At 42.0% G+C, this 18847-nt stretch overlaps 1 protein-coding gene across 1 annotated transcript; it reads right to left on the reverse strand.

Annotated features, from left to right (window-relative positions):
* Positions 1 to 1752: 1752 nt before the first annotated feature.
* Positions 1753 to 8684, reverse strand: lhx6b (LIM homeobox 6b). The gene is made up of 9 exons (XM_030363153.1): positions 7898 to 8684; positions 7654 to 7785; positions 7058 to 7213; positions 6847 to 6968; positions 5375 to 5595; positions 4418 to 4518; positions 3923 to 4018; positions 2988 to 3153; positions 1753 to 2526 (listed from the first exon to the last, which is right to left on the reverse strand). The coding sequence occupies exons 2-9, from the start codon at positions 7654 to 7656 to the stop codon at positions 2444 to 2446; spliced, it is 948 nt and encodes a 315-aa protein (XP_030219013.1). The 5' UTR covers positions 7657 to 7785; positions 7898 to 8684; the 3' UTR covers positions 1753 to 2443.
* Positions 8685 to 18847: the final 10163 nt, after the last annotated feature.

Raw genomic sequence — 18847 nt, forward strand, 5'->3', positions numbered from 1 at the left:
CGTCAAAGGCGTATTCATTAACAGGGGCAATCACGGCGCACACACACACACACACATGCCACACACACACACACACACACACACACACACACACACACACACACACACACACATAGATACGCCCACACACAGGCATGGATGCACATACAAACACACACACACACACACACACACACACACACACACACACACACACACACATACACACACACACACACACACACACACACACACACACACACACACACACACACACACACACACATACATAAACCTGGCAGAATCAAAGATCTACTCATCTCTAATCAGGATCCATTGTGTTGGTTTCTCAGTGTGTTCAGCAAGATTTCTGTGGTCACCAGGAACATAGAAGCTCTGTGTTAACTTTGTTTCTTACATTCCTTTTCTTCCTCTTCTTCCTCTTTTCTACTTCTTCTTCTTCTTTTTCTTCTTCTTCTCAGTGAATCTCCATTGTGTTTCCTCCCTGATGTCAACGTTCACATCTGTTCAACCAGCCTCACTAACCCGACGCCAGAGAAGGGTTTAAAACCTTGATCAAATCCTAAAAATAGGTTACACAGCAATTATCTGTGCTTGGTATCTGTATTCAAACAGTTTATATAGTATTATAGATAATGATATTCCACATATTCAATTTATATAAAAATAATAGTGTGAGATAACATTTAAAATCATGAGATTTATAATTGCAATTATAATGTCTGCTAACTGTTGGTTTGAAGAAGACTTATGTGACTGTTTTACAAACTGAACATTGGATAAATAAAACATTATCTAATGTTTATTACATATTTACGGACATACATTAGCTTAAACTATTTCTTTGTCCGAGGTTTTAACTTGCGTAATGACTGCAAAGAAAATATCAAAATGAAACATGAGGAAGAAATTTAACACAAGAACATGAACAAAATACAATCATAACATAACCATATGTAGGTAGAAGCCCATAGAATCCACCACAGCTCCAACATCAAAACCCAACGTGATATGTGAACGTAAAGAACATGACTAAAGCACAGGATATTTCTACCAAGAGGGCCCTCCACATTGAGTCAGGTTTTGAGGAAATCTCTAAAATGAACCTGTAGAGCTTTGCTCTCCTTCATCTTTAACAAAAACACACAGTGGGCACTTAAGAGCCACCCATCAATGGTAAAACCTGAGAGTACTGTGTGTTAAAAGGCCCAATGAAAGCCTCAAAATGACCAAATCAATAGCTTAGCACTGCTAAGTGAAGCCTCCTTTATGGTGAACGCCACCATCCCCATTGATTCTGTGGTGAAGTGTGGAGAGTCAATTGGAGGCAACCTGTGGGTTTATCACCAATATTGCTCATAATGATCAGTTATTAGACGAGCCTGGCACCTTAAAGCTGACCTATAGATTTCATCCTATAATATGTTTCAAATGTTCAGTCTTTGTTGTGTTATTCAATCTTGGCCCCTTTCTCTCGCTGTGTATTCTTCTTTGTTTGGCTGCTATTTTCACACACATGCATGTGAGTGAGGGAGTGCTAGATAGAGGGAGTGAGATTTATTTAGGATCTCTCTCGCTCACTTACACAGACACACACACACGCAGGCAAGCACACACGTACTGTGTCAAACTGTGAAAAAACCCACACACCAACCCAACCAACACACCAACCCAACCCACACACACCAACCCAACCCGCACACATACACATCAAGTTTTTGATAATCAACCCTCTCTTTTTGATTACATCCATTCAGATAATATATTTTATTAAATCGGATGAGTATTTACAACGTACAGCCATGAACTATTCCACTTCAAGATATATTTAAAAGTGCTGTTTGTGTAGGTTCTTTTGAAATAAATAAGAAGTTTTCATTTTTTGCACGACAATACAATCACAGGTATCACAAACTGAATACTGATTCATCAAAACACATAGAATTTTTTTTGAGGTGTACACTTTTGATTCAGTCTTAAGACTGAATCAATCCTCAAACCCAAAGTTCTTACTGGAATACCTTGAATGTGGAATATGCGAGGGAATAAATCCAGCTGGTCCTATGTGTCTAGTCCACTTAAAATGAGACGAGGATGAGTGGTACATCAACCAACAGACAGCGTCCTGTTCTTGTTCCTTATCCACAGGCTACACTGAGGCCAGACAGAGCATCAGTTTTTCCATCTCGTCTTTTGGGTCGGATCATGGAAACAAATAGCTGGCTTTGCAGCAGTCTCTTATTAATGACAAATCCAAGACATATTAAATAGATTGATGCCTTAGTCCCAGCTTGGTATTCGGTAAGCTTCTGTGTGGATCGCTTCATTTCCGTCCAGGGGTACGGGGCTCACGAGCCAGGGGGCTTTGAGATGGAATGTCCCGGGGATTCTTCCACAAAATGGAGAAGCGTCAGGGCAGAGGGTGGAGGTGGGGGGATGGAGGTCAGCGACTGACTGGAAGCTGTGGAAGAGGCATGGCTGGGTGCCCCAAGTGGCTAGGGGCAGTTAACACCGAGAAGGGATGGCCTGCCAACACAGAAGACACAACCCACCACAACAGTACTGCAATCATGTTTCACATCTCTAATGAACAGGCAAATCTCCCCAACATTCAGAAGAAAAGAACCGTTGGGCACGAGGATTTAGGAATGTAGGTGAAGAACGCATCGCAGCTTTAGAAATAATTCTTCTTCAACCAAAATGTAAACACTAACAGGACTGCTGTTGATTCATGAAAATTGAATACCTTCAAAAACAGATCCAAAATTAGCCCTTTTCTTTCACTTTTATTCATAAAAAAAGAATCAAATAAATGAATACATATACAGAAATAAAATGTTTGGCAAATTGTGGCAGAATAACCTTACCTAACCTGACCACATTATATATCTCAATACATTATAGCCGGTATAGCCGTTAGCCGGTATAAATCTGTAAGCTATGAATGTTATTCCAGCGTGTGGAGGTTTGAAGATGTTGAGACCTACTGTCCAGGTAGCCGTGCAGGGCCAGCAGGTGGGGCCGGTCGGGCCCCGAAAAGGAGGAGTAGTGCAGCTCGTCCTGGAGTGACGGGGCCATGCGGCCCATGGGAGGGTAGCCGTTGTTCTGGGGGGGGTGCTTTTTGTGCCGCGCTCGACAGTTCTGGAACCAAACCTGGGGGCCAGGGGGGGGGCGTTAGGACCAGGTGTCAGTACGACAGTACGGCTGCAACACTTCATGGATTAGCTCATCCACAGAATTATAACATTTATAAAGTACAAATATTTACAAGCAAACATTTTCTGCGTAATGCTTTACAAAATGAAAATCTTGGTTCATGCATCTTTATTAAATGAATGCTTCGTTTTTTTTTCCTGCTTGCCGGATAAAGCAAAGACATTTAAAACATCACTTTAGACACTGGTAATTTGGGATGGCCTTTGCTAATATTTATGGCATTTTATAGACTAAATTATTACTTTATTAATCTGGAAAAAACGTTTGCATAATTGTTAGTTGCAGCCTGATAGATAAATGTATAAACAGTTATGTTTAGCACTATTTGGTCATTTAGCAGGTACTTTTATCCAAAGCAAATGGCCTTTCTATGAATTCCGATAGAGGACATTAAGGAGCAGGAGGGGACATGGGACCCATTCGGACCTTTTGGTGACCCCATTTCTATGTGTCACATTTCTCTTAACTCTCCCGCTGCCCCCATTTGAATCTCAGGCAGAACCGAGTGGGGTCGCGACCCCATGGGAACCACTGAGGTATGGGGTGTCATCTCCTTGAGCGTACCTGGTTTACTTAAATATGGTGCAGAGATCAAGGATCAGAGCCACTTCCTTGCGGTTGGGACTTTGGTCAAGCCCCACAATCACCCCACTTTACATAGAGTGTGTTTGTGGGTTTGGTCAGAGTAAGCTCTAACTGCCTGTACCTGAATGACACGTCTGCTGAGACCTGTCATCTCGGCCAGCTTCTGCAACGTCTGGGCATCAGGGTTGTTGTCCTGGGAGAACTGGGTCTGCATCACCTGCAGGGAGACGCTGGCGTCAGTCATGAGCAGGATGCCGTCAACAAGAGTGAGTGGTGCTGATGGGGGACACCATGGGGACAGGATAAGGTGCTCTGCATCGGGTCACTGTGTTGGACAGACAGCTCACACAAACACAGACAATGGACACGCACACATACACACACACGCGCGCACACACACACACACACACACACACACACACACACACACACACACACACACACACACACACACACACACACACACACACACACACACACACACACACACACACACACACTTACTCACTCAAACACCCACAAACATACACAAACATATTCAGGCAGACACACAGCATGACCCAAATGCTATAGAAGAAGCAAAGACAACACGACCATAGTGGTGGCCGGACTCTACCTGAAGCTGCTCTGCGGTGAAGGAGGTCCGAGCCCGCTTGGCTGGCTTCGGTTGGCCGTCCTGGTCGGACGGTAGCGCCCCCTCCAGGGTCAGCCCGGTGCCTGCAGGGGAAGACCAGTCAACCCAGTCTCACGGAAATACGTGACACTGTCACGTCATTTAATCTATTCATCCGTAATCTGGGACACGTAATTTCAATTTTTTTTGTGCCAAAAGCACAAATTTCTAACAATATGACAGCTTCACAACTTTTGGCAACCCGTTTCTACTTTCACCTTTGATTCTGAGAAATTGTGACAATTCAGATATATTTAATGCAGGTGCGCTGCTCTGTAGGCAAACCGCAACGGATAAAAAGGTATCTGCTTCATCTCTTCTTTTTCGAATGAGTTTGAAATTTGTGCTTTTGGCACGAAAAAAATTGAAATGACGTGTCCCAGATCACGAATGTATCGATTAAATGACGTGACGTGACAGTGTCACATATTTCAGTGAGACCGGGTTGTAACAGTGAACGCACCTTAACACCACGGTTCACCATCCTGAGCTCTTATCTGGTCTAGTAGAGTAGAACCCTTCACATGACATAAAAGGTCTGCCTCGTTGATTGCGTTTAATAGAATGGAATGGAAAGTAATAGAATTGTGTATTTACTATGTTCTTGATTATAGATTCACGCTTAAGCTGCTCTGGTTTTAGTCTCTCGTTTAGTAGAAATGTATTGGGAATAATGATTGCCAAATTCATTTCCTCCAGGATCAATTAATGAATCTATATCTAAATATTTCTCACATTTGTGTTTGTATTTTGTCTGTGTGCGTGCGTGCGTGGCGTGTGTGTGTGTGTGTGTGTGTGTGTGTGTGTGTGTGTGTGTGTGTGTGTGTGTGTGTGTGTGTGTGTGTGTGTGTGTGTGTGTGTGTGTGTGTGTGTGTAAATGTGTTTGTGACCCTGACGGACCGTTCTCTGCGGCCCTGCGGAGGTTCTCCAGCATTATGTCGTAGTGGCTGCGACACAGCACCCTGCCCTCCACGAGGCCGAACTCCTCCCCCGTAGACAGCTGCCTCTTGCACGAGAAGCAGGCGAAGCACGCCAGGTGGTACACGCTACCCCGCGCGCGCCGCACCCAGTCGCTGGCGAACACCTGGCGGCCGCACTGGGCACACTGGGCCCCGAACCTACTGGAGATACAACACCACCCGCAGGGGGTTAGTGGTCAGGCTCCATCGAGATCCGAGTCTTGAGGGGTTCTGTTGTTTAGTCAGAGTAGTACATTTTATCAGATGGGTGGTTTACTTCTTCTCAAACAATTCACTGAATCACAATTGGATTGAAAAAAGAAATTGGAAGGGCCCATAATAACGAACGTGCAATGAAAAATGTAATTCTACTGTAGAAAAACGTATGTTATAAATATTTTCTGTAGGCTTAGAGTTGCAGAAATGTTTTAGGACTAATCGGTTCGTGTAAAACCAGCCAGACCAAAACTTTGAACTTAGAAATTAGAAAACAAATTACATTTTCGAGTAAGCGGTCAACATTGGCCCATGGTCAGTTTGCCCCACGTTACTCAGCCATTCTGCTCATTAGGAACCTAAAGTGCTCAAGGCGTTGGGCGCTCTAGTTTGGGGGCGTAAACACGGTCTGAATGAATACGTTAGCCTCCCTTTTTAATTAAGAGATTTCTGAAACAATTCTAACCTAACCTGAACAATCAAATTAAATTCAAAATGATTTTGCCTCGATTGAACCATTTTTCTATCAAGGTCTCTCGTCAATCCTCAGCAAACAGGCCTAACACCAACGAAATGAGGAAACGGCTCATAGGCCTAGGATTTATTTTAATAACTTAACAATAATAACAAGACTCACCGTAAATGAATAAATGGCTTTAAAACTATTAAAAGAAGAAGTCTTGATGTAAAAACGTTTTCGTAATTAGATTATAATTTGGGTTTTACATAGTCCAACGTCAAGACTATAATTTATGAACTATTGGGCTATGCATAGGCCTATTTCGTTTTTTTGCATGGCTCTATTATTGCGCGGTCCATTCAGCAAATCAGCAAACCCGTATTTTGGCCAACAAGTTTGTGAATAAATATATATATATAACCAACATCATTAATGGTTCATTTAGACTAAACGGATGACTGACTAATGGTTTATTTTGTATTGTTTATTTTCAGGGTCTCTGCATTAGGCCTCCTGCCATCGGCTGATAAAAAATGTCTTCGACCTGAGAATTATTGTTATAACATTACAGGCCAATGAGCTAGAATTCATACAATTATCTATAAGATTTTTTTTGTTAGCTTTTTTTTCTTTTGCAATTTAACGTCAGAAACGAATGTTGGGAAAATCTATCGTGTCGACCTTCAATCGGCCCTAACGAGAAGAAGACATGCAATGTCAAAACCGAAGGTCAGTACCTAAAGTAGTCCAGTTTGCAGAAGATCTCCTTGTTCTTGATGTAGCAGCTGCTGCTCTGCCGCAGAGACGCGCTGCACACCGAGCACTGCAGGCAGCCGGCGTGCCAGTGGAGGTCGTTCACCTGACGCACAACAACGCACAACACAAATCAGTTAAAAAAATATGCAGGCGCCTGCCTGTCAGTTTGTGTTACTGAGGGGTTTACTTTACCTTTAGTAGATACCGGTCGGTGATGTCCATCCCGCAGCTCGCGCACTGGTTCTTCACCGACGGCCGCGCGGGCGGAAAGGCCGGCGGAGGAGAACGTGCGCATGGCGCCGCCGCCGGGCTCGAGGCGCTCCGCTCCTGCTTCACCTCCGAGTCGGACTGGGGAAGAGTTCATTCACAGTGTAAATGCTATTAGGATCGTAAGGATTATTTTGACTTTTAGAAAATTCATGAATATGATTTTCATTTCCATTATTTATTATAGGCCTATACGTTGTTATTATCATAAGTATAATTATTATTGTTGTTATTTTAGTAAGAGTCCTGTTAGTATTTATTGTGTTATAATTATTACGTTACTATCTAGTTCGAATTCTACCGACGATACAGATAATAATAGAAAGTAACAGATAATACAAAATATATTAAAAAAAAACAATAAAAAAAAACAGTAGTCCGAGTGGCGTCCCTTCTGTAACGCCAATGTGAAGGAATGATGAAGAGTCTGGATTTAAATAGAATCCACTAAAGTACAGAAGAAAGTCAACAGTCAACATTACAAAGCAGCCAAGTTTCTAGGATGGTGACTGTGGACTCACCATGTCGGCTCTTCGGTCCTATCTGGAGAGGAGATGGAGCCGCGCGCTGCGCTCCGCGTTACGCATGGTGCCTCCGACCCGCGGCTATATCCGCCTCACGCACCGGGGAACGGCGGCTCCTGCATTTAACCGCTGGCAACAAAAGATAATTTTGAAGCAATTAGAAAAAAATATGATCGATTCTGCCTCTTGTGCGCTACTTCATATTTCCTATGCAATCAAACACAGTGAAAAGATGCATTACCTGCAATTAGCGGGAGCTTGAGTTCCTCTGGATGAGAGGCAAAGCGTGGAGTGTCAATTTCAGCTGTCAATCATGAGAAGGCAGCGGGCCACCGGCAGAATGGCACATTCTAATTTCAATAGCCGTATAATCGAAAATCGAAAATCCCCTAAGTGAAGAGTTTAATGTGAGATCGGTCAATTCATAAGAGACAATGGCCATGAGTTGCAGCTGATCTCGAAACATAAAAGATCCTGATTGTCTGGCTGCTGATCGGCCACTCGAAGCTCCTCGGTGATTACACTCGTATTCAAAAACCGCCAGAATGTGCGTCTGGGTGGGACTCAGAGCACGTGTTGTCCTTCATCTCAACCAAATGATCAGGGATATTCGAGGTTATGTTAATTGACACGAAAATATGAGATCACTTTAATTAAAGAACGGACTCATCCAAGAACACGTTTTACGCACAATTTGTCCTCAAGGTAAAGAAAAGCCCATCCGTTCTGATAAGCAAACTAAAAAGAAGAGGTCCATAAAAAGTGAATTCACCACCGCTGCATATTGTCTGCAGAGACAATGCAAACTACTCCCCGTTATGTTGGTTGAACCTCTGTGCCGATGTGGTTGTTTTCACCATACAATCCCAGTTTGGTTCTGTTCGATCAGTCTTCTTGTTGTAGCCTATTAAAAAGTATGCCTATATTTCTGCGAAGTCGTGTCTTGAAAATGACAGCCCTATTTCAGAGCCGTTCTGTTGATGTACAGCAGCGTAGATCGAGTTGTACTGCCCTGACATCCACTGCTCCACTCCGCCTCAAAGGAAAGTTTACACCCAGTTCTGTTGGGTGAGGATGTGGCTTGAACGGAAAAACACGCGGTGGACTCAAATTCGCAGTTTGATATATATGTATATAGGCCTATATATATATATATATATATATATATATATATATATATATATATATATATATATATATATATATATATATATATATATATATATATATATATATTAGTGCTGTCAAGCGATTAAAATAATTAATCGCGATTAATCACATTAATGTCATAGACACGATTCACAAATGTTTTTTCGATGCTAAATATCCCTTGATTTCTTCGTCCCATTAATTGTTCTCATTTGAATGCTCTTATCAACATGGAGAAGTGCCATCGGCTTGCCTTGTGCAAATGTTTTTTTATTGATAACAATAGGCCTATATACTGATCAAAACAGGACGATACAAAAAAAAAGCAAATGATAAACAAGTAAAAAAAAAAAAGTTTTTTTTATTTTATTTTAATAAAAGAATTAGGCTACGTAAATCGCGCGATATTTTTTTTAACGTCGTTAAAATTGGTTTGCGTTAACGCCGTTAATAACGCGTTTAACTGACATATTAGTGGAGGGCATAGATTACTTTTTTTAATCTAGATTAATTCCAAAATTAATCTAGATTAAAATGGCAAACGGCAAAAAATCTGTTTACCTTGACAGCGGTCAATTATACTGGGCAATGGCGATTTATCAAATATAATTCACCGCCGCAAGTTGTGAAGTGCCCATGCAAGTGAACGGAGCCTAAACAAAAAATAATTGACAGCTGAACGTTGGGAAGGCCCATGCAAGTGCATGGAGCAGTCTACAGCATTGAGAAGAGCCGTGTAATAATCCATAATAATGTAAGGTTTAGAAGTTAAATATTTGAAAGTTGTAGAATAAATTAATATAATTTATATTGGAGTTAATTTGCTATAAATGTTCTTACAATTTTTAGTCAGTTAATCATTTACATATTTACGTTACACAATTATTACATATTTACATGTTTACATATTTAACACAGTCAGGATATTCTGTTGAATCTGCCTCTCTGATTCCCTCACGTTTACCTCCGTCTAAATTCTAGCTTCTGATTGGTTAGTTCAGTCACGTGATGGGTCCGAACAAGGAAGTGTTTGAAAATAGATTAACGGCGATATTTTTTTTATCGCGCGATAAAAGTTTCGCGTTAACGCAGCCGTTAACGCCGATAACGGCCCACCACTAATATATTTAAGCAATAGATCACGCCAGGCTGTGGTATGTGCTCATTATACCACTGTTAAGGGGCGTTGTCCGGCCCCGACGCGCAGCGGAGGGCCGGCGACCCCCTTCACAGTGGTATAATGAGCACATGCCACAGACTGAAGTGATCTATTGCTTTTATACAACGGTTACTATTATGGCGAAACGAAAGTCATAGACACACTACATTTAAAAAGAAACAAAGAAAGTCAAAATAGCCGTTTAATTAAAGAATACAAAAAAGTAGTCCCTCCTGGCTACCGCGCTATGCATCGACGGTCGCTATGCAACACACGTTAGCGTCCCGCCGAGAGAAGGCTCCGATAGAGCGGTTCGCCGGCAATTTATCCTATGGAGCAGTTCACTCGCCGTGTGCCTAAGCTTTCGTTAGTCTCTCCATCGCCTTGCTCACTCCCGGAGTAACAACATTGACACGCTCTCCATCATCCAACATGTGTTTTACTTTGTAACTGTTTCTACTTTCATACGCGGAGTGATATGCAAACTTTCACAAAATGATCGGGCGTCATAGCAGTTATGTATACGCTCATTATAGGCTACAACAGTTGGGAACCAATCAGATCGCTGGATTTAGGTCCCCCGTTGTATAAATATATATATATATATATATATATATATATATATATATATATATATATATATATATACTACAGCCCGAACAGTGCTGAGGAGCAGTAGCAGAAAATACAAAGTTCTAACGACATGAGGAGTAATTCCTATTAAAGGTCCCATGACATGCTATTTTATGTATTCTTTAATATAGGTATTAGTGGGCAACTAACACAGTATTCAAAGACGTTCCTGAAATTCAGCCGTGGTGCAGAGTTACAGCCACTCCGAGCCAGTCGCACATTGAGCTTCCCCCAAATGCGCTGTTTCGGTGGGCGTGTCAAGGAGGAGGGTGGGGGTGTGGCCCTGAGCAGCTTGCAGCCAGGGACGGTACCATGCGCTCTGTTTACAGTGGATGTATCGCAATGGCGAGGCGCACACAGCCTTTAGCCGTGTTCTGTAAATATTCTAGAACACACGGGAGTCCTGGAGCTCTATATCTAAATAATATCATATAATACATAGATATCTATATCATATAATATATTGTGTGCGCCTCCAGACGATATTATGAATCACAAACGACTTTGTCGGGTTCTGCGACGTCTCTGGTTCTTCCACTTTCACATCAACCTGAAGTCGACTGAACCGCGCGCTGCCTGCTGCCAGCTGCCCGCTGCCGGGCGATGGTGCCTCGCGGCAACTGGCGGCATGTCGCAGTTCATGTACTTCAGCGAGTCAAACCAAAGTTCCTTTCCCCCAATTCCTTCCCCCCAATTCCTTCTCAAACATGGCTCAGATAACCCCCACGACAGTCTCGTTGTGGAAATACAAGACACGTCAAAGAACCGACAAGAAACACTTGCGTTACAGTGTGTATTCACACACACACATGTGGCGCTCGCACGGTCGAGTCTCATTGGCGGGCCAACGTCTCTGGGCGGGCCAGGCAGCGTTAGGGGAGGAGCCGAGATTCCTCATGACGTCATGAGCACAGACATTCCAAATCAGCGCGCTTGAGCCTCCGTTTTTTCAAAGGCGAGCAGAACAGCTAGTGCTCGTTTTACACAAAACGCAAGTTTTAGCCACTGGGGGACCATAGGCAGGCTAGGGGAACTCATATTTATGTTAGAAAACCTCACAAAGTGAGATTTTCATGTCATGGGACCTTTAAAACAACATATCAATGTGGGACATCGATTCATTACAGTAGGCTACAACTATGCAGGACACCCTTCAAAGTTAACATGGTGATGTATCATTAACATTTAACATTTGATCATTTATGATTTGATTTGATCATTTTATTGTTAGTTAACATTTATTGTTTATCATTTGAAGAACTATGCCTGACCAATTTTTCCAAAAATGAGAAACAAAACAGTCAGGAACCACTCTCACCATCACCAGAACAACCCCAGGTATAGGTTATTGGCCAGGAATTAAATTACTTGAAGTGGTTTCAATTAAATAAATGCCATTAAAAAATGATAGATTTCTTAAAAGGTGCCATTGGCTGGTGTCGTTAGTGGCTGAGGACCTTAATACAAATTACTCAGGTCGTATTAAGATGTGCAGACGTTTACATAAAATCCAAACCAATAGAATCTAAAAAACATTTAAAATTGATTGAAGTCCATAGTCCAACCTTAGATATTGTTTTTATCATGCATGAATGATTTTCAACCATTATTCGGAATTAATGAATGTGAAAATAAATAGGAAATATAATTACAAATGTCCCAAATTCATACACTAAGGAATAGGGTAATATTCCATAGTATATGAATTTGGGATATTTGGTCATGTGGGTGGCTGTGTGTGTGGTGTGGGTATGTTTGTGTGTGTGTATACATGTGTGTGTGTGCGTTTGTGTGTGACTATGTTCATGTGTGTGTGTGTGCCTGTGTTTTTTTTGCGCGGGTGTGTTGTGTCTGTTAATGTGTGAGAGAGAGTGAGTGTCTGTGAGTGTGTGCGCACTCACTCGAGATTCTCACACAGGGGCGTAGCCACATGGGGGCCATGGCCCCCCCCGGGTCAGAGGTTGGCCAGGCACTATTGGTTTGATCTAACTTTGACTTATTATTCATATTCAAAGTGTTATATTTTAACGTTATGAATAAATGGTGTATTAGTCAAGCTAGTCAAGCTATAGTCAAGCTGCTAGCCCTCCACCAATCAGAATGGTAAAAGACTGAACGACTCTAATGGTCGATTACGCATGTTGAATCAGCTGAAAAGAACGCCAACGTGGGCGTTTTCACCGTACACACCAAAGAGACTCGTGTAAAAACAAGTGTGCATACATGGTAAAGCTATCAGACTCATCCTAACAGCTCCCGTGGATGGTTTGTTGGTTGGTATGTCAACAACGTGTGCTCTGCATTTCATTTTTTCTACAGCAATAAGGCGTGAACCCTGTTGGGTTACATACCTTTATAACATAATACACACACACACACACACACACACACACACACACACACACACACACACACACACACACACACACACACACACACACACACACACACACACACACACACACACACACAAACACGATGGCAGATGATACCTGTATAATAAGTAGTAAAATATTTTTTTTTTTAAATAAACTAAATACGTTATATTAAATAGGTAATTACTTTGTTATCAAGGTGTGCATTAAGCACCAAAAGATTCTTTGCCAACAAATCAATTGCATCTCAAGTAATTTAAGTCCAACCATATCGTTGTATTTCTTCAAACTGTTTAATCTATTGACTCCTGGGGAATGAACTTTTGACTTTTTTACTTTTCTGCAGACTTTTAGAAAGTGGCACTTAAACAACTCAAGTTTAAGCTGTTGCTGCTGTTATGTTTATCTGGATTGTATCAGTGGGGGGTGCTCATCCATAATCACTGCATCAGAACACAATATAACCGTACTATAAATAGTAGTAATATTGTTGTAGTAGTAGTATAGATGGAATGTGAGGTGTATTCTCCCCTGCTTTATTTCTTTAGGAAGTACCCAACATTTAGGATTCAAGACACAGGACATAGGACAGAACATATATGCTACCAGACACATGCAGGAAATATAAGATAAAGACAATAAAGGGCACTGGACATACAGGATACAAGACACAGGACATATAGGATACAAGACACAGGACGTATAGGATGCAAGGCACAGGACATATAGGATATAAGACAAAGGATATATATAGGATACAATACACATGCAGGACATATAATTAAGTAACGAGATACTATATTAATCCCCTTGGGGAAATTCAGGGATCCAGAAACAGACAGTACAGTTGATAAAGGCCATATACTGTAGGATACTGGACATATAGGACACAAAACACAGGACATATAGAATACAAGACACAGAACATATAGGATACAGAACCCAGGACGACCATTGAATCCTAAACAGAATGACTGCTGATGTTGTGTGTGTGTCACGGTCAATACTGGAGACATGCAGGTGCTGTGTTTAGCATGATCTCCTCAGAGGGTCTGTGACAACAGTGCAGGTTGGGTTCCTGCTACAATAAAAAACAAGCATGATTAACGGATAGTAGGCAGGCTCTCAAAGTAGCCTAATGGTTCCTTCCGCCCGGGTTCACCACCAAAGAACTCAAACTCACCACATCAGGACCAGCGTTTTAACCCAAGGGCCACGAGATGCGGGGCGTCCTCTGTTTGAGCGACTCGTGATTGAAAGGCTACTTTATTACATATTTAATTTACTTTTTCACATTTTTGTGGAGTTTAAATCGTGACAATATTCTTATGAATTATGGATACTGTCAAATCTGCGTTGGTGGAATTCAAAAGCCATTCTGCATCAAGTTATGGAGGTTTATTCTCTGCTGGGGTCACCACGTATCCAAATCCACCGAGACGCACTTACGCTAGAGCGGACCTTCTGGAGCTTCAACTCGCTTGCCAGACAGTTGATTTATCACCCGAACAACTGGATTTCATACCAAGAAGACAATACGGAGGAAAAGAGGATCGAGAGGAGGAATTAGGAACAGGATTAGGAGACGAGGAAGTAAGCTCGTTGCAAGGGCGGCGCGCACAGTCGCAGCGGCCACTCTGGAGATCTGTGAGATTGAGACTGAATGTTTGAGTGTGAGACGTCCTACGAACATAGTTTATGACAGGGAAACAATATTAAACATTAGGACATTGCAAGCGAGTAACTTCACTGGCATTCGCTGGCATCTGGAAATACTGCGCAAACACAGGATACTAACGGACACTGTGACACTGTGACCGCAACTGCCCGGAGGAGGAAGCAGCAGAGACGGGGTCGACGTAAACAAACTGAACAGCTTCTTTCAGCTCGTACCCTCCAAGAAGCGCTATCGCAGCTTAAGATGCTCCACCACCAGGCTGCGGAACAGCTTCCTGCCTCAAGCTGTCAGGATGCTCAATGCACCAGCGTCCTAGATCTTCTCACTGGACTTTATTTATTATTTATTTATTTATTTATTTATCCATCATTGGGACGTTTGTTTGAAATGTAGCCTATGTGTACTTGATCTTGATCCCTGAGAAACGCCTTCTCGTTTTGTTGTTCAATCAACAAAATGACAATAAATTTGATTTGATTTTGATTTGATTTTGAACCCACTCAACCATTGGAAAAAGCTTCCTGGTTTCATGGGAACCTTGTTCCATAAGGTGACTGCGGCTGTTTGCCTTAACCTCTGGTATGAGACCTGGAATGGGTTGCAGGATTTGGGAGGGGGATTCAGACAGCTTCCAACTGCTCCCAGAGAGGTTACATGCAGAGGAAACGTTACCCCCACAGTGCTCCATGCAATTTGAATATTGGTATTTCAGAGAGAGAAAAAGCAAAGGCAATCAAGTATTAATTTGGGTAGTATGGCATTTCTGTGGGTTATGGATGTCTTTGAATACTATTAAGGTACTGGGAGGATGTTACTGGCGGAAATAATAGCTGTGTCTGTGTGTGTGTGTGTTTGTGTGTGTCTGAGTGTGTTATGATTGTATGAGGGTGTATGTGAGTGTGTCCATGTGTGTGTGAACCTGGTCTTTCTGGGTGTGAGCTGCTGGCTGTGCTCTCATTACTTGTGACTAAGCAGTAACACACGTAAGCCTAGCAAGACACAGCAAGGCTGTAATTCACTTGGAACTCGCTGCATATTTAGTTAGGCTTTTATTTGGAAGGAGTCCCCATCCAACGGTGCTTTTTAAACCTATGGGCTGCCTCTACTCTGCACTTCAAACCCATCTAGATTTCACTAGCACTGCGGCCAACCTTTCAACAAACAAAGGAAATAGCACATTACACGTCATTCCCTCTGAAGACTTGCACTGAACAAAAAGCCCCCTCCCCCCCCCAAAAAAAAGCTTCTCAGCATTTATTTAATAAATACAAGTTTATTTGAAGTACAGACAACAAAAAAATCTTGGCTTTTTTTGTGCTGGTTCTTGTGCACCAGATGACAGCAATTTGGGGGTATTGTGTATTTTGGCCCCATACGTAGTCTATGATGGATCACAGGGGGAAAATCACACAAGCCACTGGCCTGAGCGCAGTCAGCTGATTGCTTTATTCTGCTTCATATTTATCAACTGGAATACTATATGGCTGCTAATGTAGGCTACATCCAAGACGCAGCTGATCGACTCCGCTGAGATCTGGGGCGGGGAGCAGTGGACTGAGGGCGGAGGTTTTCCCGCCAGGGAGGGGATCTACAGTCCTGAGTGGCTGCTGTAAACAGAACAGAACAATCAGTTTCAACCCCCCTACAACGGCCTGGTGTCAGCATTTCTGTTGTTTTTATAAGAGTCTGAATCCAAAAGGAATGTAGGATAAAGGTTCTTCTGATGTCATTCTGAGGCTCATTAGGACATAGAGTAGGTTTAGGTTTAAGTACAAACTTCAATGAAAATACATGGAAACAAAACACATATCAAGGACAAAAAAAAGGTTTTGTTATTGTTTGGCATTGTATTTATTATTCACAGACATTTGACTGCATGAATATTAAATACATAGATAGTGTGTAGATATTGTTTGACTGACATTCTGTATGCTGAACCCCTGCCAGCAGGTGTCAGCTCAAGAGCTTCTAGCTGACAATGCAATCAGCTGAGACAGCTAATTCATACGCTGCGGTGAATCCATACACTTGTCAAACACGTTAAGGCTTCAACATTGGCTCATGTTAATTAGGCAATGAATCTTGTTTTTACAAAAGTATTCATGACAACACATGCAGAACTAATACAGCTATCAGGAAAGCTGTCCCATTCCAAGTCAAGTGAGTAAACAAGTCCGGTGTGACAGAAAGTTCCAGGATGTTTTTTCCATATGCATCTGCTTGTTGCATACGGATTTTATACAAATTAAAAAAATAGGTTATACAAATTAAAAATATATATAGATAAAGTCATTGTTCAGTATACTGCTGGAAAGAAGGGGTTGGATTTTGTACATTTAATAAGATTATAAGCATAAGTTCAATTACAGAAGAATAACAAAGCTTCTAGTGCAACCGTTGGAAAAAACATTTGCACATATATAATATGATAGACAGTACATACAGGTTGAATTGTTTTTATTCATGGTCTATGGCAAATAATGAGAACCCAGATATGTTACTTCTCACTACAATGTAGTCATCCTTCGACCAAGGAAGGAAAGAAGAAAAGCATTTACATCACAACAAATACCCCAGGACTCAAAATACAGTGGGGAGTCCTATTTATTCTTAATACGATTACGTTTACTCACAACCAAATGTTTCCAAAGTGTCTCCACAGCTCGGTGGTGGAGTGCGTTGGTTCATACCCGGGTCCTTGCTCTTCTTCCACCTGGCTTCTTCTTCTTCCTCGTTCACCTTTATTGACCCAAAGGTTAGTCTGATTTCCATCTCTACGTTGCCCCAATGATTAAAGGTCAACATGATTATTGTCGATTATACTTCCTAAGGTAGTTGACCTTTGGGTATCATAGTTCAATTGAACTGTGTGCCACAGTACATTTCATGACTTTAATTAAAGTGAGAGCACTTTAATGATGAATCGCTCGTCAATAAAGTTGTTCAGAACAGAGCCGGGGAATTATAATGTTATGTATCCAATATATTATATATTATATAGATTATTGAGTAGTATAGGGCACAGTCTTGTTCTGAGACAAAACCACAAGATTGGATTTTAAATAAGGGAACATGACAGAAAACACCTGACACTAATATTCTCTAATATATTTTATACTGCTATATATATTTATATATATATTTTATGCTACAACATCTACAATCCAACAGTCACTAAAGTTAGATTTGTGACTATGTGAGCCTAAAACCCACATAATTACCTACAATCATCATATATTCTTACATATTTACATACATATAAACTTACATACATACATGCATAAACACATACACTCATCACTCATACAGACATATGCATGCATGCACACAAGCACAAACACACACACACACACACACACACACACACACACACACACACACACACACACACACACACACACACACACACACACACACACACACACACACACACACACACACACACACACTCATGCATTTGTCAGTATCCTTTTTCATTCAAGGTAATCCAATTAATCAGAATAGCCTGACAATTTAAGAAATTGTTGTTCAAGGTCAATAATTCAAGTGCCTTCAGCAATGTGATGCTCTTCCTTTACCTAGAATTGAACACATCATCAAACACATTTCAGTGTTTAACATCAAATTCATCCCTAAGAATCACAACACTTCTCCAATCAAACAGCAATAATAAAACACAAGAGTGTCAATTTCTCCACTGATGTTAACGCCTTACAGAAAGACCCCTCAGCTCCACCTCCGAAGGCAGCGATCGGGAGAACCCCAGCACAGACTGTGGTTCCTGGGGTCATAGTCAGAGGTCAGCTACTTAGCCAATCAAGTAACAAGCTGCAGGAGGAAAATGACTTCCTTCCGACCGCTCGCCCTCACCTGCAGCGACCCGGAGCAATTAGATGTGAAGCAGGGACCCTAATCAGGGAGAAGCCCTTCGGGGTTAAGGGACGACTACCATCCCCCCTCCCCCCCTGAATACGCCTCCCCACACCCCTAACTCAAGCAAACGGGCCCACCGGGGCCCAGTTCCAGCATTTAAACTGTCACATCACATCCACTCATCAAGTAGATTACTGGCGTGGAGGCATTCTGTGTTTAGTGCGATGCCGGTGGTAATATCCTGCCTCTCTTTGACTGTTGGAGTGGCGCTGTGAGCAGCACGCAGGGGTGAGCTAGAGCTGAGGGGCTTGCCGGGTGGGGGGC

Source organism: Gadus morhua, chromosome 8, assembly GCF_902167405.1.
Source record: "Gadus morhua chromosome 8, gadMor3.0, whole genome shotgun sequence".
In the NCBI taxonomy this organism is placed as follows: Eukaryota; Metazoa; Chordata; class Actinopteri; order Gadiformes; family Gadidae; genus Gadus; species Gadus morhua.